Raw genomic sequence first — 27,102 nt, forward strand, 5'->3', positions numbered from 1 at the left:
ACGCATGCGCATACAGGTGTTCTATGTTACGTTCATCTTTGGTTGAGCTTTTGCTGCTTCAACTGTCACTTTCCTCAAACTCCTTTCTTTCTCTTCTCTATGTTGCATGCTGCGCGAACATGGGGTTGATCACCGGAGTTGTTGCTTTCTTTTACCACTTACCTCAAATATACAAATGGCTCTTCAAGCCTTATTACATATTGTCTACATTGATGTCCACTGCATTCCTCATACTTAGGAAGTGTCCGGGACTTTGCGAAAACCTGAACACTGAACGGGAGGACCGGAACCCATGCGACTTTGACTGGGTCAGTATCAGGGTAGCGTTGCAGCGCTATTGCGCTAAATCTTCTGGTTTGTGGTGTTACTGTAAATATTTATTTTACAATACTTTGTATGTAATATTGTGGGGCCTGTCTTACAGAGAGAAGTGGAGATTCTTATGTTTCTCGGTGCGATTGTCATGATGAAGAACAGGAGAGCCAGTAAGTTATGAATGAATGACACAGGTTTGGCCAGGTGGCAGGTGTGAGCCCACTGTTGTCACTGAAAATCTCTCATATGTTTACAGTATAAACAGTAAACATCAGAACACACACATGCACCGGCAACTTGCCCTACAAACCCTCACATACCATAAACCACTTAAGGACATGTTGATCTGCTGAGGATGGGTTTGCTCTTGACAGTCTGTTTGTTTTGTAAACATGAGAATACAGTTGATTGTAACGGCACTGCTTATTTCGTTCACTCCTACTAACCCCCCTACCCTCTTTTCTATCCATTGAGTTTTATTATTCCTCTCTCTACTCCTCCTCCTTATCTCTCTGTCATGAACCCTAACCTTTCTCCTATTATCCAGTCACCATAGAGCAGCATGCAGGGAACCTGTTTATGTTCAGTAAGGTGGCCAACGTCATCCTCTTCTTCAGGCTGGACATCAGACTGGGCATCCTCTACTTCCTACTATGTATTGGTGAGCTGACATACTGTCATACTACCCTTAATGTCACTGCTATCAGTTATTGTTGTTGGACTCCTTGTTAAGACAAGACAATGCAAGCTTCAGGGTTTCAGTTGGACTTTGAGTTTGTTAGTCGAAACCAACTAGTCTGTCTATGCTCTGTCAGTGATCTTGGCAGCATAGGTTAGGAGTTAGAGATAATACCAACTATACTGAACAAAAGTATAAATGTAACATGAAACAATAAAGGTGAAATATTTTTTTTTTTTTTTTTTTTAATAAATTCATTAGGCCCTAATCTATGGATTTCACATGACTGGACAGGGGTGCAGCTATGGGTGGGCCTTGGAGGGCATAGGCTCACCCACTTGGCAGCCAGGCCCACACACTAGGGAGCCAAGTCCAGCCAATCAGAATGAGTTTTTCCCACAAGGCCCACCCATGGTTACACGTGGTCTGCGGTTGTGAGGCCGGTTGGACGTACTGCCAATTCTCTAAAGAGACATTGGAGGCAGATTATGGTAGACAAATTAATATTAAATTATCTGCAGTCAGCATGCCAATTGCACGCTCCCTCAGAACTTGAGACATCTGTGGTATTGTGTTGTGTGACAGAACTGCACATTTTAAAGTGACCTTTTATTGTCCCCAGCACAAGATGCACCTATGTAATGATCATGCTGTTTAATCAGCTTCTTGATATGCCACACCTGTTAGATGGATGATTGTATTGGCAAAGGAGAAATGCTCATTAACAGCAATGTAAACAAATTTGTGCAACACATTTGAGAGAAATAAGCTTTTTGTGCGTATGGAAAATGATTTCCGCTCATGAAACATGTTTACCTTACACATTGCGTTTAGATTTGTGTTCAGTGTATCTATTCTACAGTATCATATACTAAAAATTTTGCTGTTTCCTATCCTATCCCAGCATTCGTCATGACCTGCAAACCACCACTCTACATGGGCCCAGAGTACATCAAGTACTTCAGTGAAAAGACCATAGACGTAAGTGTGGTAATCCAAGCCTTGAGACGTGAAAGCCATGAGTGTGAAGATTAGACAACATACTGTAGACTGTTGATCCTAGTTAGCTGACTGTCATTACAATATTACTAACTGTAAGTGAGCATTAGATGTTATTTACAACAGTTTAAATGTTACTACTCCATGTTCTACTGCTCTAGTAGCCCTGCCTGCCAGGCTATAGATGGTACTTTTAGTAGCAGAAGACACCCACCTGGGAACCAGACTATTATTCCAGTCATCTTTTAGGTAATCTAATGTAATCTGGTCTAATCCCATTGGACAGGAGGAGTTGAATCATGATACTCGTGTGACGTGGATCGTTGAGTTCTATGCTAACTGGGCTCCTGAGTGTCAGTCCTTCGCCCCCGTCTTTGCTGACCTCTCCCTCAAGTTAGTATTCTTCCTGTCTCACTTATTTGCTTCCTCCCTCTCCTCTTGTCTGTGTACATTTACCCCCTCCTCTACTCTTATCCAAGTGAAACACACGTCTCTAATGTTGTTGAGTTTATTTTATTTTTACAGGGACAGTGCACATGTTGTGTTGACTAAACATGGCTGTCTCCTGTTCTCCTCGGTTTTTCAGGTATAACTGTACTGGACTGCGGTTTGGGAAGATAGATGCTGGCCGGTACGGAGAGGTGGCTCAGAGGTAAGACTTTCCCTTATTGACATTGGAAGTATCTCTGACAAACTATATTTTCACGAGAATGCTCCATTACATTTTTTTATTTAGATTCTAAGACCCTAGACTGCATGTCAGTCTCTCTAAATTTAAGACAATAAGGAACTGCTTATTTCCATAGCCTGAATTTTTTTTCTTCTGCCGTGTGCTGACTGAATATGTATTTTTCTACAGGTACAAGGTTAGCACCTCCCCTCTGGCCAAGCAGCTCCCTTCATTGGTGCTTTTCCAGTCAGGGCGGGAGGTCATGAGACGTCCAATGGTGGACAATAAGTTTCGAGCTGTGTCCTGGACTTTCAGCGAGGTGTGTGTTGTTGGGAATCATCGGTCTGTGTGCGGGCTTGTGTGTGCGTGACTTGATGAATAGTGGGAATGGCTTTAGGTCCCCACTCACATAACCGTGTGCCTCATTCACATCTAGGAAAACATCATACGTGAATTCAACCTGAACGAGCTCTTCGAGGCTTCTAAGAAGATAAAGAAGGGTCGTGGTGTGAAAGGAGAGGACCAGAACCCCTCACTACCAGACGAGGGCAGCGAAGAGCGCCAACCTGAACCAGACACCCCAGCAGAGAGCAAGAAAGACCAGTAGTGACGAAGGGACAACAGGGACTGGATTGTTCTACTGCACACAGTTCACTGCTCGTCACACAATCGCTGTCAGTTATCACTGGTTGTATTACCAGATGACCAGGATTCAAGTTAATTCACGAGCTTGGGCTTGTGGAAAAGCTGCTGCACGCAAACCAAAAGGGACAGAATGAGCTACATTACATGACCAAAAGTATGTGGACACCCGCTCACTGAAAAATCTCATTCCAAAGTTATGCGCATTAAAATTGGAGTGTGTCCCCCTTTGCTGCTATCAAATCAAATGTTATTTGTCACATGCACCGAATACAACAGGTGTAGACCTTAGTGAAATGCTTACTTACAAGCCCTTAACCAACAAGAAGAAGTTAAGGAAAAACCTTAAGTAAAAAAAGTATTAATAACATAATTAAAACAGCAGCAGTAAAATAACAATTGCAATAGGGAGGCTATATACAGGGGGGTACCAGTACAGAGTCAATGTGTGGGGACACTGGTTAGTCGAGGTAATATGTACAGTGGCAAGAAAAAGTATGTGAACCTTTTGGAATTATCTGGATTTCTGCATAAATTGGTCATAACATTTGATCCGATCTTCATCTAAGTCACAACAATAGACAAACACAGTCTCTGCGGTAGCAGAGAGAACAGTCTATGACTAGGGTTATAACAGCCTCCACTATTCTGCGTAGGCTTTCCACTAGATGTTGGAACGTTGCTGCGGGGAGTTCCTTCCATTCAGCCACAAGACCATTAATGAGGTCGGGCACTGACGTTGGGCGATTAGGCCTGGCTCGCAGTCGGCGGTCAAATTCATCCCAAAGGTGTTTGATTGGGTTGAAGTAGGGCTGGGTGATATGGCCTAAAAGTAATATCTCTTTTTTTTCAGAGGTTTGGACGATTCACGATATATCTCGAGTTCTTGTTTTTCTCTAAACAAATTAAAAAAGGTCAAGACATAATTCTTAATTGAATTTTCTTTATTAAAATAAATATACAAGGCCTCAAGGCCTATTTGTGCTAAACAAATTAACACACCAACACATCTATTCTATTGTTTAGGAATGTTTGACCACTAGCTGTTTGAATATATATATATATACATTTTGATTGAACATTTATTAATTTAGTTAATTTGTTGTCATAATTAAAACAGCCTGTGGTTATTTGCTATTGGATTGGCAGAATGACACAACTACTAACACATTAGCCTACAGCTGGCCTGAACATAACTTTTTTTGAATGCACTTTAATTATACAATGTCACACTTACCGATGGCGAGGTGAAGCCTGTGCCCAAAGCACTGCAGGCGGGTCCAGTTGTTCAAGCGCAATGCTTTTATCATGTTGCTCCCGCTGTCAGTTGTCATGCACACCTGTCGGTCTTCGCTCATCTTCGACAAACCATTCCTGTATGGAAGTCGCTTTGTGCACAGGGGCATTGTCATGCTGAAACAGGAAAGGGGCTTCCCCAAACTGTTGCCATAAAGGACAGAATCATCTAGAATGTCATTGAATGCTGGCGTGTTAAGATTTCCCTTCACTGGAACTAAGGGGCCTAGCCCGAACCATGAAAAACAGCCCCAGACCATTATTCCTCCTCCACCAAACTTTACAGTTGGCAGTATGCATTCAGGCAGGTAGCGTTCTTCTGGCATCCCCAAACACAGGTTCGTCCGTCCGACTGCCAGATGGTGAAGCGTGATTTATCACTCCAGAGAACGCATTTCCACTGATCCAGAGTCCAATTGCGCATGGTGATCTTAGGCTTGTGTGCAGCTGCTTGGCCATGGAAACCCATTTATGAAGCTCCCAACGAACAGTTCTTCTGCTGACATTGCTTCCAGAGGAAGTTTGGAACTCGGTAGTGAGTGGAGTGTTGCAACCGAGGACAAACGATTTTTACATACTTCAGCACTCACCAGTCCCGTTCTGTGGACTTGTGTGGCCTACCACTTGGCGGCTGAGCCGTTGTTACTCCTAGAAGTTTCCACTTCACAATATCAGCGCTTACAATTGACCGGGGCAGCTCTAGCAGGGCAGAAATTCAACGAACTGACTTGTTGGAAAGGTGGCATCCTATGACGGTGCCACAGTAAAAGTCACTGAGCTCTTCAGTAAGGCCATTCTAGTACCAATGTTTGTCTACGGAGATTGCATGGTTGTGTGCTCGATTTTAAACACCGCTCAGCAACGGGTGTGGCTGATCTAGCCAAATCCACAAATTTGAAGGGGTGTCCACATACTTTTGTATATATAGTATCTAAACGGAAACATCTAACCTTCCCAATTATCGATGCCTTAAACTATCGAAGTGAAAATGCCTTACACCGCCGTCTCACTCATTCATCCATAACAGTTTTACTGTGACTGTAGTGAGTTTGTTTTACTTGTTTTTTTTCATGTTCTGATACCTTTTGGGTCACATTTCAGCACCAAAGTATGGCGTCAAACTGACAGTTGGTATAATCTGTTCTGCCAAAAGTTAAATAAAACTTCTATCCTCCCAGACCCCTGCCATACTCTCAGCTGATTGAAGACAGACACGTTTTCCCATCATGGCAACCTTTTAATCTGAGAAGACATCTTTAAAAACCTCTTCATAAGGCCATTTTGGAACTGTCTTTTTCATATTCATCGTTGAAGTAATTTGTGACACTCTTTCCATTCAGCACAACTTACAACAATAGTATTCTAATTTACTCATGTATATTCACTTATTCACCACCAAAGTAACAGTCAGACTTTCTCCAGTCCTGTATGTCTGACTTTTTGTGCCATTATGATGCTTAACTATTGTCATCATACATATCAACCAGGTGTGCATTTGGCAAGGATATTCTCTCACACACACACACACATCTAAACATGGCGAGGGGGACGCACACACACTCTGACTGGCCATGCTGATGTTTGATTGGTTGGTGGGATAGTCTACTTTGTGTGCTTCAGAACATAACATGTGCTACATTCAGCTAGCTTTGACATTCCAACTCTCATAGCTTTGGCTTAAACATAACACCACCTCTCACCCACACACTCCTGACACACCTCTGTGTTTCTGACCATGCCTTCCTAAACCTATTTGTGGCCAAAATGTTAATTGTACCATAAAGAGATTCAAAATAAAGAAATCAAGAGGCCAGAATATCTACAAAACAAACTAAAATATAACATTCTTATCTGGCTGTAGCCATAAGAAATACTGTAAAAAACAAAATGCTTAGTTTTACTACAAATGGTCTCAAGGCAGAAAAACAATCAAAACAGTCCTCAATTTCAAACCAATCCCCCCAAGACACATCATACATATTTCTATTAACAATCAGACATTACTACAGAATATCTATATTTATACCATATTATCTTAGAAAATAAACCACCCCCCAGAATTTGATTTCTTGGAATTGTCCAAGTACATTAGAATCTAAGGACAAGGCACTATGACAGGGATGTGGTCTCTGGGTTATAAATTACCCTTCTGGGAACAGATCTAGGATAATCTTAACATCCCCTAGTCCTAACCTTAACCATTAGGGTCAAAAAGCCCCATTGTGTAGGGGCAATTTAATCCAACTCCAGGACGTAGAGATCGGTTTGGAATTGTGTTAAGAGCGCAAAGGTATCCCTGTGTGTTCAAATAAATAAGCCCCTCCCACCCTAAACCCATTTGGCTAGACATCTTTATAAGGTTTTTCTAGCATTCGATTGACAGAAAACATAGCGAACATCAAAAGGACAATCATTTAAAGCTACAAACAGAGAATTTGAATAATGTATCAATAAAAAAACATTGAGTGTACATTCCACAAAGAGGCTTGTGCTGTATTTATGATTCAGAATTTACATTTTCTTTGTGGCTTTCAACATCCTCAGTGATGTCACTTCAGCTGTCCCTCAGAGAGGATCATCACTTTGGATGAATATTCCATCGAGATCTATGACAGGTTGAAGCAGCCATCAATCAAAACAAGCGACCAGTCTAACTCACATTTATAGTTTGTCACGAAGCAAAATAAAATATATCTTCATCATCTGACCCAATAATTCTTAAAGATTATTTTTGACATTTATATAAAACAATTAAAAAACCAAAGCTTTATTTAGAAAACTAAAATGAAATTATAGTGGTTGAGGCATCATCTCTGCACAGTCTTTGAATAATCACTGCAGACTAACTAATTAATGACTACTGTGGAGTGGGGATCCATCCATATGATGGAGCAGGAAGTCTTGAACCACAGAGTGCCACAATTGGTCACCAGTCCATATGCTCCCTCTCAGGCTCCATGCTGATTGGTTAAAAAGCCTTACTTCCTTCCAGGATTATATTTTATCGCATAAATTCTCCATGTGTTAATGTACCAAAACAAATCATATTTTTATACAAGTGTTATAGAGAGAGTTTAGTACCCAGCAGTCATAATAGCATTCATGTTATACAGTCTATGGTTCACAGAGAGGCCGAGGTAAGGTTGTCCCATTCCAACACTGATCAACATTGAGTTCCACTTCAGTCGCCATTCTATCCAATATGAAAGATTGGCAGATAAAGATGGCCAGTGGCACTATAAGGATAGGAAGGTCATTGAAATACCAGTGAGCCAACACACTTCTATTCCACTATCCGACTCCATATTGACCATTGTGTGGGTGCATTTTAGTGAACATCCATCTTGAAGTCCCTCAAAGTAAGAAAATTTGAATCTGTCCAGTGGAACAATCTTCTTTCTATCATGGCCGGGGCGGACGTCTGTCACTCAAACCGATATCTCATAGGTTGTCCCTCCGACGCCAGTCACCTTTTTCACCCCGCCCCCTGGTTTAGATGTACTGTGATTGGCCAAGCCTGGGCGAGAGGTGGATCTGATTGGATAGTCGGCGGGAAAAGGGGGGGGGGGGGGGTAAGGATGCAGATGGAGTGACAGAGGGAGTGAGAGAGAAGAGGTGAGTAGATCTGATTCAAAAATAGACTGTAATAACAAGACTTATGATAAGGTTACAAGAGTAGAAGGCTCATTGGGGCGGAGGAAAAGGGCACAGAACAGACAGGAGTGAGAAAACAGTAGCATGCTAAACTGGTCATGCTAACAAACACAATCACTTCAGTTTCACACATACTTGCCTCTATATGAAGTAGACAATTCAAACACAGATATACATCCCACTACAGTTACACCCGAGCATAGTTCTTATACACATTAAAAACACACTCCAGCAGAAACACTTACTGATATCAAGAGGAGGAAAAGACTCACACAGATCAGGGAGGAAGAGGAGGGTTCACATAGATCAATCAGGGAGGAAGAGGAGGAGTACGAAGAGTACCAGGCTTGCGGCTCAGATCTCTACTCACTGTGGAGCCTGGATCCCTCTGATTCCGCCCCCTCCCGACAAACCACCTCCTCCCATTGGCCGAGCCTTGTGCTGGAGCCCTGCCTCTCGGGTGTAGGAGAGAGACTGCCCCAGGGAGGGGCCTCGGGGCGGGGGGGACACAGGGGAACAGGCACGGGGAGAGGACGGGGAGGGCTGTTCAGAGACGGGAGGAAGGGGGCGAGAGGAGGAGGCACGGAGGTGTGGGTGTCTGGTGTCCTGGAGGAGGAGGTGCGGTGTCTCGGGGTGGGCAGCGTGTGGGGGAGGAGTCGGCAGGGGCGGGCTGATGGCGCGAAGGTACGCCCTGTGGGGGGAGGAGAAAGAGGCAGAGCCCTGGAGCAGCTGGCCCTCTCTCTGCTGGGCCATCTGTGCAGAGAGGAAGGGCGAGGTGTACCCCTGCAGGGGCGCATCCCCGACCCCGGGGGCCGGCAAGGAGAAGGTCGTCGCCGGGGGAAACGCTGCGGGGGTGTGGGGCTTCTGGGGGGACAGCTCATGAGCAGCCGATTCAAACTCTGGGCTCTCGGACGGCGTCAGCAGGCTGTCGTAGGACAGGCTGCCATTCCGAGGTGTCTGATTGGCCAGGCTCTTGTAGCTGGTGTCGGTGGTGCCCTCTGATTGGAGCGTGCCCAGAGTATTGTGGTGCGTGTGGGCAGAGCGCATGCTGGAGGAGAGGGAGCCACCGGTGGACAAGACAAGAGATGAGGGGTAGGAAGTGTACGACCGCCCCCCTAGGGAGTACCCGGAGATGCCCCCCGAGACGCCACCACCCGTCCCACTGGTTCCCCCGGGGCCCTCGCCCCTTTCCCTTCCCCCCCTATGCACCCTCACACCTATTAACGACCCCCCATCAAGGGTGCTGGGCTCAGACCGATAGCTGTGCTGGCAACTCGACTGGAGGATGGAGGGAGAGTCCAGACTGTCCCCACGAATCATCTGGAAAGAGAGAGGTGGAGGTGAAGGTAATGATAGGAGAGAAGAGCAGTAAGAGATAGTGAAGGTAAAATGAAGGAGGATGGGAACGTATGTTACAAAGGGATTACTTTGAGGAGACATTCCTCAACAGAAGACAACATAGAAATTTGTACAGATCACAGTTTCTACAGAGAGCCAGCAGGGGAGGATGAAGGTCTACTGGGGCATCACATTACCAAGACCACTCACCTTGCAAAATAACATTAGCGCCACAAGAACAGAAACATAGAAATCTTTAAAAATACAGGCATTCATGTAAATGCAGAGTCGGGGGGGGGAAGTCACAAGCATACACCTTTTTACAGACATAAATGGACACACACACACGGCACTAACTGAGACTTACTGATCAACTGATGGCCACTGAGTGATCAATTCAGAGTAAAAACAAAAAAAGAGGGGGATGGAGTTAAACACAAAGGAAAGAAGAAAGGCTAGGACCTCAGAGAGGGGTCTCTGCTAGTCCCACCTGGATGCCCTAGGCTTAATGCCACCCAGCCTTCTATAGCTGATCTATCAACTGATTTGACCCTGTGTTTAGGAGGAGATTATAAACTAAAGGAGTAGAGCTATGTCATCTCAGGGAATGGATCTCACGATGTCTGTCATCTCAAATGTTAAAGGTCTGGACTGCGTAAGAAACGCGTGAGTATGTATACACTCCTCTCCATATACATTTGGACAGGGTTTTTTACATTTGGCTCTATACTCCAGCATTTTGGATTTGAGAACAAATGGTTCATATGAGGCGACAGTACAGAACTTTTATTTGAGGGTATTTTCATACATATCTTCTTTACCATTTAGAAATTAATGTACTTCATATCATTTTAAGACGTCATAAGTAGTTGGACAAAACTCACTTATAGTGTATTAAAGTAGTCTAAAGTATATTTGGTCCCATATTCCTTGGACACTATGACTTCAAGCTAGTGACGCTACAAACTTGTTGGATGCATTTACAGCTTGTTTTGGTTGTGTTTCAGATTATGTTTTGCATAATAGCAAGTGAATTGGCAATAAAGTGCTTTCATTTCTAAACGGTAAAACAGTTATGTATGAAAATACCCTCAAATAAAAAAAGGTGACATTTTGTACTGCCGCTTCATATTAAACATATTTATCGCAAATCCCAAAATGCTGGAGTATAGAGCCAAACTAAACGTTTTAGTTTCCGCGTCCAAATACATACAGAGTAGTGCCAGGATCGCAATACTCGTTAGTATCGTGGCAAAGAAACAAAACGGATGTAACTTCTTTAGGAAAACAGCCCTAATGTTGGAAACAAACATCATTATGTTGTAAACCAGAGTCACATGTATTTATTTTCCAAACTATAGCACAAAATATTTTACATCCAGCAGGTTTTTAAAGGACCAAAGAGTTGTCTGCTTCGTGTTTAAATTTTTGCCATGGAAAATATATTGTGATAGTGGTATCGTCACAGCCCTAATATGGAGGGAAATGTATGCATGTGTATGTGTGTGTGTGCATGCGTGCGTACCTTGTTTGGGTGTGTCAGAGCTGTGTGGTTCATCTGTGGGCTGCTATAGGCCGGCCGGTACTTGTACATAGATGGAGTGGGCGGACCGTCAGACAGCAAGCTGCTCTCTGATTGGAGGGGGGGGGGGGGAAAGCGTTTAAAAACTACACAGCGCCGCCTGGGTGGGATACGGGAGTGCTTGTGTGTGTTCACTGCTCACCCTCGGTGTCAGCGCGGGGCAGACCAGGGTAGCGGAGCTCCGGTTTGGGAGGAGGTGGAGGCTCTGCATCAGCTGACTGGTTCTCCATCTGCTCTAAACTGCTCTTAGACTGACAGGGACAGGAAGGGACAAGACTGTTCATACACACGAGAGACGACTAAGAGTTTATTTTATGTGTGTGTGTGTGTGTGTACCCTGGTGCTGTGGCAGTCGTTCTGGATGCCGTTGTCCAGGACTTTGGCTTCTAGCTGGGCCTCGGAGAGAGGAGGGCGGAGGAAGGGAGGCTGCACCTCCGCTGTCTGTTTGCCCCGCCACCGCCCCACATACCTGACAGAGACAGCAAAACACACATCAATGACTTCCCTGAAACATACACCAACTTAATACTACATTACACAGTAGAAATATTATTATATAGATATTTAGTTAACCACAACACTGAGGCTATACTGAGTTCCTTACCCCTGAGGGTCTTGTTCAACCATAAGCTGCAACAGCAGAGGAAAAGAGGAGGCATGAAGGAGAGACGGTCGCTAACCTGGGAGCCTGAGCGCTACAGAGCACATGTGAGATGTTCCTCAGACAGCCATTGGTGAAAGGGTTAACGCCGCCCCTAAACTTCCCTGTGACCTAGAGAGAGAGCGCACGAGAGAGAAGGTCTATTTTTAGATCATGTCAGCCCTCTCAGAGGAAAACACACCAAGACCCACACCCAGATAGACAGACGTACCTGCTCGTTAGTGGTCCTACCCCGAGCTACCAGTACCATGTGGAAACCAGTAAGACCTGCTACTGGGATGAAGAAGAGGCCAGCAACACACATTGTAGCCATACTGGGAACACACAGTCAAGGACACCAACACCAGCGCAACAACTAGCGCGTGTGTGTGTGTGTGTGTGTACAAGGATACGTGACAGCGGAGTGAACCCTGTCCAGCTGGTGCTGGTGGTGGAGGACGTAGAGCAGGCCGAAGCCGAACACACCCATGATGTGGATCGTCAGGGACAACAGGAACAGGAAGAAGTGACGATAGTTCCTGCGCCCAATACAGTTGTTGACCCACGGGCAGTGGTGGTCAAAGTCCTGCCAAGTCACACACAGGTCAAAACGGTCACAAAAGAGTCAATAGAGATTTTATTTTTTTAAATGATCAAATAACTGATGTTTCTCTGATATTTCTATTGTTGCCACGGACAACGTGTTATAACACAGTTGTCACCCGTTATACCACCTGTAGTGTGAGCTAGGTGGCATACTGTAGAAGTACAGGTCTGTGTGTGTGTGTTTACCTCCACACAGTTGTCACACACAGAGCAGTGTGAACAGCGGGGCGGTCTGTAGAAGCGGCAGCTGGAACACCACTTCATCCGGACCTGAATGCCCTTGATATCCACTGTCTTATAGAGCGGAGCGCGGAAATCATCCTCTTTATCCTCATCCTCTTCCGCTGTGAACACACACACCGTACACACTGAAACACTTTCTTCACACCTAAGTCATTTATCTTTAACACTCTCCTTACCTCTGGGAAAGACCCCTGGGTCCATAAAGGTAGCCATGCAGAAGTTGGCGAGGGTGAAGAGGAAGACCACAGCGTTATAGATGGGAACAACGGAGGAGACATGCTCTGACAACCACGGACACCTGGAGGGAGAGAGGGATGGGGGGGGGGGGGGGGAGAGATACAGAGCTATAACATGGAATCTAATGTGTGTGTGTGTGTGTGTGTGTGTTCGTCTTACTCACGTGAAGCAGAAGAAGAGTGTGGTGGAGGCGACCAGGAAGGTGGTTGCCGCAGAGACGGGTACATAGCGACTGGGGTGGAACCGGCGGGGAGAAGAAGAGGCGGGGCCACCCACTTCTCCCCCTAGCCCCCCACTACTAAACCCCGGCATCAGAGGGAGTGAGAAAGAGAGAGGTAGAAGGGGTATATCTAAAGAGAAGGTTGGTGGAAGGGTCAGAGGGAACACCTCAGTGTCCGTATGGGATAAGGGAGCATGATGGTAGAAGGGAAGGATCTTAGGGACCAGCACTTGTAATATTACACAAAGCAGCCGTTTGGGAGAAACATCTTACAGAAAGCTAGCCAGATATTTGCACTTCAGCCAATAAAACCACTTAAAAACTAAAATAATGATTTTATAGTAAAGTCTACACCTTTGTTTACGTGTGTGTAGAACTTTGCAGGTATATATTAGACTATATAACTTTTACACATCTTAAAAACTTTACATTATGATACAAAAATAATTGCGACTTTTAGAAATATTTCTATATGGCTTCATGTAACCTTATTTGGTTCAACAATATAAATACGTCAACAAAATGTCTCCTGTGTAGTGCAACAAAGACCCACAAGGACACACACAACGACCTGCTTGAACAACCACTTTCTGACCTGGTGAGACAACAAACCAACCCTGCACAGGCATCGAACACTAACTTGCTATTACTCAGTGCTTGAATGTTAACAGTTGTTCATTTACAAATTCTTGTAAGGTAAATGTGGGGCAGAAATTAGGAGGTAGTAACAGGACATCCTATGAAACAGCAGAACAGGGTTCTCTAGCAGAGCAGTGACCATCGACTGAACTCTGGTCTTAGAAAAGGTGTATCTAGGCACTGAAATGTGTGTTTGTGAGATAGAGAAAAGTGTGACAGAATGCTTGCAAAGGGGAGAGTTCAAGGCTCTATATCCTGCGGAGGCAGCAGCGGTTGAGACAAACAAAAATCTCAACTTTAAGCCAGTCTTAAAGCTGCCCAGCAAAAATCCAAGTCCACTTGCAGCTTTTTCAAACATTAAAACTTGTACACAAAAGCTATTTAAAATGTTGTATCCACTATTTCAGTACTTCGTCAATATGAAAGAACGATGAGATCAGTCGTGTTGGGTCAACTGGACCAATCAGCTGTTTATCTAGCCGTTTGTGTCAGTCTTTGTGACAGTGCAGGTAAAATCAATTCATCCCAAACAGAGCCTAAATCTGTGTCGCCATGGTTTCGCCGTAAACATGCCTCTTTTCCCATGATCCCTTTGAAATGGAGCCACGCAGAAAGAAGAATAAGCCACTCAGACAACTGCAGGTCCTCTTCTTTCTCTCCCTCTTTATTTCTTTGCACACACTCAAGTGTTCTGTCACACACTGTCGTTGTCTAAGAGGGCAATCAGAGGGCACCCCCTGAAACAGAATGAAATGGAGAGCATGTTACACAACTACTAGATTACATCAATAACATTAACCAACACCTCAAACTTCAACCAGTAGTAATTACACACACACAAACCTCACACCATCACTAACACAAATGCAGCCATGAAAAACATAGTAGTGGTGCAAGGTATGACAATAACATGTTCTTTACATACTGTAGCTAGTTGTTGCAAGCCAGAGCAGAATTGTGTATGTCTAGGGAGTGGCAGGTTGTGTGTTGAAACCTGACCATTTTGTCAACTCTACTCCATTTTCATTTTACAACACTGACTAACCAGGAAAAAGGTGTGTCTAAAAGTGTCTTTCTTCCTTACACACAAACACAACCTTTCCCTCACACTCTTTCTCTCTCTCACACACACAATGGTATTCATAACAGAGCCCTCCTATCCACACAGATCTCATGTAACACCTGAGGGAAAAGTCCTGTTCCATTAGAAAACTGAAAACAGATCTTAGGTAATAATAGAGAGCAATAGTAATGGCGTGTTTTTGTAGGCCCTAACGGAGGCTAACTGCGCCATTGCTTGTTGGCCAAAGCCTACAAAACACAGGCGTAGGAGTTTGTTCTATGAGAATCTTCATCAGCTAACATCACTTTTTGCGAATGTTGATGCATAAGCACATAAACGCTTCATAATTCATACATGTCATGTTAACTGTCTGATATTATCTCATAGAACAAAACAAACACACCCATGAGGTTTCATTTCCGTTTTTTTAGGACTACAAACTGGCTAGCTTATAGGTGCATTTTATGATAAAATTATCAAACTCTGTAAACTAATACTATAGTAGATAGCTTAAGGAACATTGAAGATTGGAGGCAGTCTGGGGAGCCTGTCAGTCAACCAGGATGGCCATTTTAATAAAATGGCTGCCATTCAGACCCCATTTAGTCAACTAGTTGATTGTTTGGTCGATAGGCTGTTGGTCGACCGAGATCTCGAGTCAAGCAGTAGCAACAATTTATTTTTGAATTTCATGGTGTACAAGACACCAGTCTGATTGGCGCCTGTCTGAGTGGACTGATCCATTGTGGAGGCCGTGGGGATGGCACAGTCCATCACTAAGACATGTGCTACTGAAATTGTATATGGTTATATTACGTAAAACAATGGTGCAACACGAATAAAAATATTTTATAACAAATGCGCCTTCTCCCGCATTGGATAGCGGTCGTTCTGAACGAATCACTGCGCTGTTGAATTGGCGCCTAGTTCATGTTGCTATGTGCATAATAGCAAAGTTAACCAGCATATTGGTGTTGAGAACAATGCGGCGGAGGCAGCAGCTGAGTTAGGAGAAGAGAAAACAGCACTTGCCTTAATTGTCTAAGAAAAGTGAAGAGAGAGGAAACCCCAACTTAATTAGGTCTATAATCAATAGCCTAACTGTTTATAAATCCTGGCTTTATAAAACACTAAGCATCAGCACTAAACGTCAACAACCACATGTCGGATAAACAATTATACAAATTCGGCTGTTTTTCCATCTTTTCTATGCTGTAAAGGCTTTACACTTTTGTTGTTTGTGAGCGCAAAATTGCAAGATTATGTTATAATACTTTTATTGCATCAAATGGTTGTTTTATGCAACAGAATAGAGTATTTTGTTAACTATTGTGTGTGTGTTCTACTAAAGATGGGCCTCTGGGAGATAAATATCCTGTCAGTATTACGATGTCTTTTGGGTGATAAAACCTAAAGAGCATTCCAGAGCATGAGTTAATGTTTCTGTTCTATACCGTACCAGGGAGAGATGGTTCCAGTTTGGAGTCGGAGGGCCAGACACTGGTCTCTATACAATGAAAACTGTTGACACAGCAGATACTGTCTGCTATGTATTACAGGTATCTCTCATACAAATCTTAACCTTGTGACCCATCATGTAGGTTGAAAGGGGTGTATCTTGGCTATAAAAAGACCTTTGTACTTTTGTCTCGGGGCTCTCAACTAATCATCTTAGTGTGATTTGTCGACCAGCCATCGCTATTGCAAAGTTCTCACTAATAAAGATTCAGTTTAAGTATAAATTTGACTTGTGTGATAGGTTTGTCTCTCCTCATTTGATAATACAGAAATTAGCCACCACATGTTGTTTTTACTTATAATTAATTTAGTGTTGTTTACACTCTTTACTTCAATACTTATATAGGCTACTGTATCAATCAATCATTCATCCGTACATGTCATCACAGAGCATTTGAGTCATTCATCATTTGAAATGCAATCAAGCATTTGTTAAAAAATAAAGCGACCCTTGAATAATTAGCGTAAACAATAAATAAACTGTTCCATTTCGGAAATTGCATTCACAAATGAATGTGACTGTTTAGTCTATGCTGTAATAAAGGCTTTACAAAAGTACATAAGACTCTCTGGTAGGCTTATAATTTATTTAGTGATGTTTACATTATTCCAAACAGTCAGAAAAATGACTTTGTAATCATGGCACACAACACTTGCTCCTTTTTCTTTATCTCCAATATCTTCCATAACTAGTCAAATTTATTCCAAACATCCGACTTCCCCTTTAACTCCTGAGCTAGTAAACATTCCCCCGTTTCGGGTTTATTGGTCACGTTCTCTGCATCCATTTTGCTGTCACGTGTTCAGAGTTTGTTATAACCAATTTATTGATGTGATTATGATATGCTATAGGTCAGGCACTATTGGTCACATGCATGCAATGCATACATGTGTCACTTAAGGATCGAACCCTTTTTTTTGTTGCAATTTCTGCCTAAAATGACGTACCCAAATCGAACTGCCTGTAGCTCAGGACCTGAAGCAAGGATATGCATATTCTTGATACCATTTGAAAGGGAACACTTCGAAGTTTGTGGAAATGTGAAATTAATGTAGGAGAATATAACACATTAGCTCTGATAGATGTTTCATCTTTGAAATGCAAGAGAAAGGCCAAAATATAATATTGCAGTTTAAGCGCAATTTAGATTTTGGCCACTAGACAGCAGCTGTGTATGTGCAAAGTTTCATATTGATCCAGTGAAGCATTGCAATACTGCACAGTATTTTGTATCGAGTCTGCACAAATGTGCCGAATTGGTCAATTGATACATTTAAGTAAATAACTATATAGGACACACAAAAAGTATATGGTAATACAAAATGTAGGCTAACACTCCCAGGAATGTCATATATGTTGGATCATTAGCTTATACACTAACTTTCACACGTCTAGATGGCCGGGCGGGGTGGGTGTGGAGCAAGAGACAGCAGGGGCAAGAGACAGCAGGGGTTCAAACTGTAGAACCCAGTTCCTACATTTGAATATAAAAATAGATTTTATCAAACAAAACTATGCTACATTTTATCTCTGGGACCCTCAGGATGACAAATTAGAGCAAGATTACTGAACGTACCTTCAGAGGTGAATGTATCAAACCAGTTGCCGTGATAAGTTATTTAGACTTTTAATATGTGTTTTATTTTATTTATTTTATTTTACCGTTATTTTACCAGGTAAGTTGACTGAGAACACGTTCTCATTTGCAGCAACGACCTGGGGAATAGTTACAGGGGAGAGGAGGGGGATGAATGAGCCAATTGTAAACTGGGGATTATTAGGTGACCGTGATGGTTGAGGGCCAGATTGGGAATTTAGCCAGGACACCGGGGTTAACACCCCTACTCTTACGATAAGTGCCATGGGATCTTTAATGACCTCAGAGAGTCAGGACACCCGTTTAACGTCCCATCCGAAAGACGGCACCCTACACAGAGCAGTGTCCCCAATCACTGCCCTGGGGCATTGGGATCTTTGTTTAGACCAGAGGAAAGAGTGCCTCCTACTGGCCCTCCAACACCACTTCCAGCAGCACCTGATCTCCCATCCAGGGACTGACCAGGACCAACCCTGCTTAGCTTCAGAAGCAAGCCAGCAGTGGTATGCAGGGTGGTATGTGTGAAGGCTGAAAGGTCTAAAAAGCATTTTGTTAAAATAGGTTACACGTCTCTCTGCTGAGCACACACATACACGAACACACATGCATACTGATGCCACACAAACTCACTGACCACATTACACTGCTGCTACTGTCCATCTATCCTGTTGCCTAGTGAGTTTACCCCTACCCTACCTATAAGTACATACAGTGCACCTTCACTTTGTTACATTACAGTCTTATTCTAAAATTGATTAAATAAATAAAAAATCCTTAATCTACACACAATACCCCATAATAACGAAAAGAAAACAGGTTTATAATTTTTTGCAAATGTATTAAAAATAAAAACCAGAAATACCATAAGTATTCAGACCCTTTGCTATGAGACTTGAAATTGAGCTCAGGTGCATCCTGTTCCCATTGATCATCCTTGAGCTGTTTCTACAACTTGGTTGGAGTCCACCTGTGGTAAAATCAATTGATTGGACATGATTTGGAAAGGCACACACTTGTCTAGATAAGGTCCCACAGTTGACAGTGCATGTCAGAGCAAACCAAGCCATAAGGTCGAAGGAATTGTCCATAGAGCTCCGAGACAAGATTGTGAGGCTGCACAAATCTGGGGAAGGGTACAAAAAAAAAAGTCTGCAGCATTAAAGGTCCCCAAGAACAAAGTGGCCGCCGTCATTCTTAAATGGAAGAAGTTTTGAACCATCAAGACTCTTCCTAGAGCCGGCCAAACTGAGCAATCGGGGGAGAAGGGCCTTGGTCAGGGAGGTGACCAAGAACCCGATGGTCACTCTGACAGAACTCCAGAGTTCCTCTGGAGATGGGAGAACCTTCCAGAAGGACAACCATCTCTGCCGCACTCCACCAGTCAGGCCTTTACGGTAGAGTGGCCAGACGGAAGCCACTCCTCACTAAACAGCCCGCTTGAAGTTGCCAAAAGGCACCTAAAAGACTCTCAGACCATGAGAAACAAGATTCTCTAGTCTGATGAAACCAAGATTGAACTCTTTGCCCTGAATGTCAAGCGTCACGTCTGGAGGAAGCCTGGCACCATCCCTACGGTGAAGCATGGTGGTGGCAGCATCATGCTGTGTGGATGCATTTCAGCGGCAGGGACTGGGAGACTAGTCAGGATCGAGGGAAAGATGAACAGAGCAAAGTACAGAGAGATCCTCGATGAAAACCTGCTCCAGAGTGCCCAGAACCTCAGACTGGAGGCAAATGTTCACCTTCCAACAGGACTACAATCCTAAGCACACAGCCAAGACAACGCAGGAGTGGCTTCGGTACAAGGCTGTAATCGCTGCCAAAGGTGATTTATTCCTCGTGTCACTTTCTATTATATCTTTAACTCTGCATTGTTGGAAAAGGACCCGTAAGTAAACATTTCACTGTTAGTCTACACCTGTTTACGAAGCATGTGACAAATAAAATACATTTGATTGGCTTGATGTGTTGCGAGGCATCACTGATTTACACAGGGTTCTGACTCCTCTTTAGCTCAATGAAACTTCCCTGGTTTGCAACGAGGCTGTATGCACCAATTAATTATGGAGATATGGCCAAGTGAATCTAGTCCAATATGGCCACATACAGCTGGTTGGCAGCCATAATAGAAATGGCTATCAGGGAGGTAATGGACAAAATCTGTGATGGCACTATAGCCAAAAGTACTTCTTTTGACATGCTCTAGCTGTGTGTGAAATCAAAGTCAACCATTTTTTTTTTCTCACGTAGTCACTGCCAGTGATTGGACTCCCAATCACGGCCAGATGTGATGCAGCCTAGATTCGAACCAGGTACTGCAGTGACCCCTCTTGCACTGAGGTGCAGTGTCTTAGACCACTGCGCCAATCAGGAGCCCTTATCTTCTATTGCCTCTCCCTCTACGATACGCACTTCCGGTTTGGTTTGGAGCGAGTAGTTGCATTCCGCTTTGCTCCACAGGTAGTATTACAGGTAGTATTACATTTCATTTCATTACAGTACAACAGTTTGATTTGTTTGATCTTAGCTGGCTACATAGCCGTCTTTGTATCCAAGATAATTGTGTAGTCTAGAGTAATTGTCGAGGTTACCTAGCCAGTTAGAGGTTACCTAGCCAGCTACACTTTCAAACAAAGTCAACAACGCAGCCACTGCTAGCTAGCCTATTTCACCAGCCAGCAGTACTATATCATTTTAGTCAATAAGATTTTTTGCAACGTAAGCTTAACTTTCTGAACATTCGAGACGTGTAGTCCACTTGTCATTCCAATCTCCTTTGCATTAGCGTAGCCTCTTCTGTAGCCTGTCAACTATGTGTCTGTCTATCCCTGTTCTCTCCTCTCTGCACAGACCATACAAACGCTTCACACCGCGTGGCCGCTGCTACTCTAACCTGGTGGTCCCAGCGCGCACGACCCACGTGGAGTTCCAGGTCTCAGGCAGCCTCTGGAACTGCCGATCTGCGGCCAACAAGGCAGAGTTCATCTCAGCCTATGCTTCCCTCCAGTCCCTCGACTTCTTGGCACTGACGGAAACATGGATTACCACTGATAACACTGCTACTCCTACTGCTCTCTCCTCGTCTGCCCACGTGTTCTCGCACACCCCGAGAGCTTCTGGTCAGCGGGGTGGTGGCACTGGGATCCTCATCTCTCCCAAGTGGACATTCTCTCTTTCTCCCCTGACCCATCTGTCTATCGCCTCCTTTGAATTCCATGCTGTCACAGTTACCAGCCCTTTCAAGCTTAACATCCTTATCATTTATCGCCCTCCAGGTTCCCTTGGAGAGTTCATCAATGAGCTTGACGCCCTGATAAGTTCCTTTCCTGAGGATGGCTCACCTCTCACAGTTCTGGGTGACTTTAACCTCCCCACGTCTACCTTTGACTCATTCCTCTCTGCCTCCTTCTTTCCACTCCTCTCCTCTTTTGACCTCACCCTCTCACCTTCCCCCCCTACTCACAAGGCAGGCAATACGCTTGACCTCATCTTTACTAGATGCTGTTCTTCCACTAATCTCATTGCAACTCCCCTCCAAGTCTCCGACCACTACCTTGTATCCTTTTCCCTCTCGCTCTCATCCAACACTTCCTACACTGCCCCTACTCGGATGGTATCGCGCCGTCCCAACCTTCGCTCTCTCTCCCCCGCTACTCTCTCCTCTTCCATCCTATCATCTCTTCCCTCTGCTCAAACCTTCTCCAACCTATCTCCTGATTCTGCCTCCTCAACCCTCCTCTCCTCCCTTTCTGCATCCTTTGACTCTCTATGTCCCCTATCCTCCAGGCCGGCTCGGTCCTCCCCTCCTGCTCCGTGGCTCATTGCGAGCTCACAGAACAGGGCTCCGGGCAGCCGAGCGGAAATGGAGGAAAACTCGCCTCCCTGCGGACCTGGCATCCTTTCACTCCCTCCTCTCTACATTCTCCTCTTCTGTCTCTGCTGCTAAAGCCAATTTCTACCACTCTAAATTCCAAGCATCTGCCTCTAACCCTAGGAAGCTCTTTGCCACCTTCTCCTCCCTCCTGAATCCTCCTCCCCCTCCTCCCCCCTCCTCCCTCTCTGCTGATGACTTCGTCAACCATTTTGAAAAGAAGGTCGACGACATCCGATCCTCGTTTGCTAAGTCAAACGACACCGCTGGTTCTGCTCACACTGCCCTACCCTGTGCTTTGACCTCTTTCTCCCCTCTCTCTCCAGATGAAATCTCGCGTCTTGTGACGGCCGGCCGCCCAACAACCTGCCCGCTTGACCCTATCCCCTCCTCTCTTCTCCAGACCATTTCCGGAGACCTTCTCCCTTACCTCACCTCGCTCATCAACTCATCCTTGACCGCTGGCTACGTCCCTTCCGTCTTCAAGAGAGCGAGAGTTGCACCCCTTCTGAAAAAACCTACACTCGATCCCTCCGATGTCAACAACTACAGACCAGTATCCCTTCTTTCTTTTCTCTCCAAAACTCTTGAACGTGCCGTCCTTGGCCAGCTCTCCTGCTATCTCTCTCAGAATGACCTTCTTGATCCAAATCAGTCAGGTTTCAAGACTAGTCATTCAACTGAGACTGCTCTTCTCTGTGTCACGGAGGCGCTCCGCACTGCTAAAGCTAACTCTCTCTCCTCTGCTCTCATCCTTCTAGACCTATCGGCTGCCTTTGATACTGTGAACCATCAGATCCTCCTCTCCACCCTCTCCGAGCTGGGCATCTCCGGCGCGGCCCACGCTTGGATTGCGTCCTACCTGACAGGTCGCTCCTACCAGGTGGCGTGGCGAGAATCTGTCTCCGCACCACGTGCTCTCACCACTGGTGTCCCCCAGGGCTCTGTTCTAGGCCCTCTCCTATTCTCGCTATACACCAAGTCACTTGGCTCTGTCATATCCTCACATGGTCTCTCCTATCATTGCTATGCAGACGACACACAATTAATCTTCTCCTTTCCCCCCTCTGATAACCAGGTGGTGAATCGCATCTCTGCATGTCTGGCAGACATATCAGTGTGGATGACGGATCACCACCTCAAGCTGAACCTCGGCAAGACGGAGCTGCTCTTCCTCCCGGGGAAGGACTGCCCGTTCCATGATCTCGCCATCACGGTTGACAACTCCATTGTGTCCTCCTCCCAGAGTGCTAAGAACCTTGGCGTGATCCTGGACAACACCCTGTCGTTCTCAACTAACATCAAGGCGGTGACCCGTTCCTGTAGGTTCATGCTCTACAACATTCGCAGAGTACGACCCTGCCTCACGCAGGAAGCGGCGCAGGTCCTAATCCAGGCACTTGTCATCTCCCGTCTGGATTACTGCAACTCGCTGTTGGCTGGGCTCCCTGCCTGTGCCATTAAACCCCTACAACTCATCCAGAACGCCGCAGCCCGTCTGGTGTTCAACTTTCCCAAGTTCTCTCACGTCACCCCGCTCCTCCGCTCTCTCCACTGGCTTCCAGTTGAAGCTCGCATCCGCTACAAGACCATGGTGCTTGCCTACGGAGCTGTGAGGGGAACGGCACCTCCGTACCTTCAGGCTCTGATCAGGCCCTACACCCAAACAAGGGCACTGCGTTCATCCACCTCTGGCCTGCTCGCCTCCCTACCTCTGAGGAAGTACAGTTCCCGCTCAGCCCAGTCAAAACTGTTCGCTGCTCTGGCACCCCAATGGTGGAACAAACTCCCTCACGACGCCAGGTCAGCGGAGTCAATCACCACCTTCCGGAGACACCTGAAACCCCACCTCTTTAAGGAATACCTAGGATAGGATAAAGTAATCCTTCTAACCCCCCCCCCCTTAAAAGAGTTAGATGCACTATTGTAAAGTGGTTGTTCCACTGGATATCATAAGGTGAATGCACCAATTTGTAAGTCGCTCTGGATAAGAGCGTCTGCTAAATGACTTAAATGTAAATGTAAATGTTATCATCATAAGTATTGTCTATATGATCTGTGTGGTTTATTTAGTAGGTAGATAACATTAATGTCATGTTGATATTGCTTGTAATGATTTCACCCTATTTTATTCTAACAGAAAATCCAAATGACAGCAGACATTTTATTAAAATGGTCCCCCTGGTTGAATGATAGGCTTCCCAGACTGCCTCCAATCTTTAAAGTTTTCCTTAAGGTATTTGTGTAACAAGTTCGCTAATTGTATCATAAAATGCACGATTGAGTATATTTTGTTCTTATTCGCTGGACTATATAATGGAACCTGAGCATCACAATCTTCAACAACCCAGCTAGTTAGCGAAAAACTCTACACCCCCTATGACAGAGGTGCAAAGGTACATACCGATACAATCAACAACACCTGACATTGAATATATATACAAATTTTGTATTTCTAAGTGAACAGCGCCCATATTAGCACCAGAACAGCCCTAGCCTTCTCTACACAGACTGTATCTGTGAAAGAAAGGCTGCTGGAGGTTGATGAACGAGTGTATGTGCCCCACTCAATTAGCAGACGACTAATAATCTTTATGCAACACACACACAGTAAATCTCCCCTACTTCATTGCCTGTTAATCCTGAAATCTCCCCGTTCACAGTACCCTGCCTCTACTCCAGTCAGTGTCATGCCATTGTCACGTTAGCTAGTAAACCATATTTTTCAGCATTGCCGTACACCTGACCCTAATCAAATTTCCAAACATACGGACTGTGAGTGACGTCGAGTCTGACAGACAGTACCTCTCTTCTATTAAATCTGTTCGATTACATGTTCCATCAATGTTAAACACAGCTAGCTAACGTTGGACTCGGCCGGGTATGCTAGGTAACTAGCTACCTAGGCTATCAAGATATTGTACTTGTCCTAACCTGCAAATGTGACAAAATGACAAGAGGCTAATACAACACATTGAGAGCCGTTGTGAAACTGCAAAAAATTAGCTAGCTAACGTTAGCCAAGGCAGGGTAAGTTTGTTTGATCACCGCTTGAGACAGTACAACTATAAACTGTCAGTTAAATGAGCTACTTAGATATTATTGGACAAAGCAGTTCACCAAACAAGCCATACCTGACGTCCAGGGCTGATGTTTTCAAGTACTTAAGGGTGCGTTTCGGTCCCGAGGCTAATTGCTAGTATGCTAGGCCAATGTTGGAATCCCGGAACTGCCCTCGCTCCATTAATTTGGGACATTTGACCAATCAGTGATTGAGATTAGCGTCATTCCCGGTGAGTCTGCGCTCCTTGTTCTATCTGTGGAGTCGGTGTGGCCTTGGGCGGGGATTACAGACATATTTTGAAAGCTTTCAACATGCCAGAGGTCGCTCGGGATAGTGGTCCCGTTATCTGAAGCAGGTTACAGCTTTGCAACAGAGGCACATCTACAATAGTATGTCTGAGTACCAGGCTGTATAGCTATCATTCCACTCCTGTCATTTGCGAAAGAGACTGGCCTTTCAACGTTTAATATCTAGCTATGCGTCCTGATTTCCGACGGATTTGCTCATTGGTTGTTGGAAATAACATTAATATTTTGGCAACATGTGGAGCCTAGAAAATAGAATTAGAATTATAAAGCCCCCCCCCAGAAAACTGAAGCTGTTAATAACCACACAAGTTGTTGTATTTTGTGATTGGAATTGCAGTATGTGCAGTAACTACAATGTTCTTGATCCATCCTCAGTCTTCTCTTATCACAGCCATTAAAACTCAGTAACTTTTTTAAAGTCACAATTGGCCTCATGGTGAAATCCCTGAGTTAGGAAGGACACGTGTATCTTTGTAGAGACTGTCCAAAGTGAAATGAATAATTTCACCATGCTCAAACGGATATTCAATGTGTTCTTTTTTTTTTATACCCATCTACCAATATGTGCATATCAAATCAAATTCTATTTGTCACATGCGCCGAATACCTTACCGTGAAATGCTTACTTACAAGCCCTTAACCAACAATGCAGTTCAATAAAATATTTACTTAATTGAGAAAAAAATGTAATCAATCAAAAAACAAAAAACATTTACATAACAATAACAAAGCTATATACAAATGGTACCGGTACCGAGTCAATGTGCGGGGGTACTTCTTTGCGAGGCATTGGAAAACCTCCATGGTCTTTGTGGTTGAATCTGTGTTTGAAATGCACTTCTCGACTGAGGGACCTTACAGATAATTGTATGTTTGGGGTACAGATATGAAGTAGTCATACATTTTTTAAATGTTAAACACTATTATTGCACACGGAGTGAGTCCATACAATGTATTACTTGTTAAGCACATTTTACTCCTGAACTTATTTAGGCTTGCCATAACAAAGGGGTTGATTATTGACTCAAGACATTTCATATTTTCATTTGTAATTAATTTGTAAACATTTCTAAAAACATAATTCCACTTTGACATAATGGGGCATTGTGTGTAGGCCAGTGACACAAAATCTCAATTTAATCAATTTTAAATTCAGGTTGTACACAACAAAATGTGGGAAAAAATCAAGAGGGTGTGAATACTTTCTGTAGACACTGTATCAAACTTTTTATGAACTAGTGAAAGATCCATTACTACCATGTTTTAATTACTGGTATTTAAATGGCATACTGTCACACACACAAAAAGAGACTGATCTCTTTCCTACTAAAGCAGTAGCTAGGGTGGGTGATACAAAGACCCAGTCTCAAAAAAAAAAAATGGAGGCCCCTGTTTATAAACAGATTCATGTCAAGCCCTGCATGTTGTGTCATGGAATGTAGGCCTACATTGAATACCACACATTGGCTTCTACTGTAGGCTGAATGATAGAACAGCTATTTCCATGTCAAAATGTTATGAACACATTTTCTCTATTGTGTTTGATGGTTGGTCACTCTGGTAGGCCTACATTATGATCAAATAGTCACAGTAGCCTACTTGACCACTGTCTGAAACTGTAACTTAAAGCGGGTACAGCCTCAGTGTTCACAGTAAACGTGCACTTGAAGTTGCACAACATTTCCCCAATGTTCAAGTTTGTAGTCAGTAGACCTGAAATTTGGTCAGTGCCAAAAGAAATTTGAGGGAACATTGCCCCTCACCCTTCAATGTTGTGATGCAAAAATATTGGCAAAATGTATTGCTCATAGAATAAAAAACATCTGCCCCGACATTATTCATCACTATAAAACTGAATTCTTAAAATTAATCAAGACAACTACTAGAAATAATGGAAAACTATGAGAATGTAGGAAAACC

The 27,102-nt window shown here is 44.2% G+C and overlaps 2 protein-coding genes across 4 annotated transcripts; one reads left to right on the top strand and one right to left on the bottom strand.

Annotated features, from left to right (window-relative positions):
- The first annotated feature begins 23 nt into the window (after positions 1 to 23).
- On the top strand, positions 24 to 5,780 carry LOC139574339 (thioredoxin-related transmembrane protein 2-B-like). Its single transcript, XM_071398828.1, has 8 exons — positions 24 to 308; positions 425 to 485; positions 863 to 976; positions 1,899 to 1,975; positions 2,280 to 2,386; positions 2,580 to 2,645; positions 2,853 to 2,982; positions 3,100 to 5,780. Exons 1-8 carry the CDS (start codon positions 24 to 26, stop codon positions 3,268 to 3,270), a joined length of 1,011 nt encoding a protein of 336 aa, XP_071254929.1. The 3' UTR covers positions 3,271 to 5,780.
- Positions 5,781 to 5,817: 37 nt separating this feature from the next.
- LOC139574337 (palmitoyltransferase ZDHHC5-B-like) lies at positions 5,818 to 25,221 on the bottom strand. Of its 3 annotated transcripts, none has more exons than XR_011674754.1 (12): positions 24,945 to 25,221; positions 13,065 to 14,497; positions 12,841 to 12,962; positions 12,608 to 12,765; positions 12,229 to 12,401; positions 12,048 to 12,150; positions 11,856 to 11,947; positions 11,512 to 11,644; positions 11,318 to 11,426; positions 11,119 to 11,225; positions 8,528 to 9,575; positions 5,818 to 8,135 (listed from the first exon to the last, which is right to left on the bottom strand). XR_011674754.1 is itself a non-coding variant. In XM_071398825.1 (12 exons), the coding sequence occupies exons 2-12, from the start codon at positions 13,211 to 13,213 to the stop codon at positions 8,030 to 8,032; spliced, it is 2,202 nt and encodes a 733-aa protein (XP_071254926.1). In that variant the 5' UTR covers positions 13,214 to 14,497; positions 24,945 to 25,219; the 3' UTR covers positions 5,818 to 8,029. The 3 variants fall into 3 exon arrangements, 1 of the variants encoding a protein (XP_071254926.1); XM_071398825.1 differs by having other exon boundaries at positions 8,626 to 9,575; positions 24,945 to 25,219; XR_011674753.1 differs by having other exon boundaries at positions 8,033 to 8,135; positions 8,501 to 9,575.
- Positions 25,222 to 27,102: the final 1,881 nt, after the last annotated feature.

The sequence above is a fragment of the Salvelinus alpinus genome, chromosome 4 (genome assembly GCF_045679555.1).
Source record: "Salvelinus alpinus chromosome 4, SLU_Salpinus.1, whole genome shotgun sequence".
NCBI classification, from domain to species: domain Eukaryota; kingdom Metazoa; phylum Chordata; class Actinopteri; order Salmoniformes; family Salmonidae; genus Salvelinus; species Salvelinus alpinus.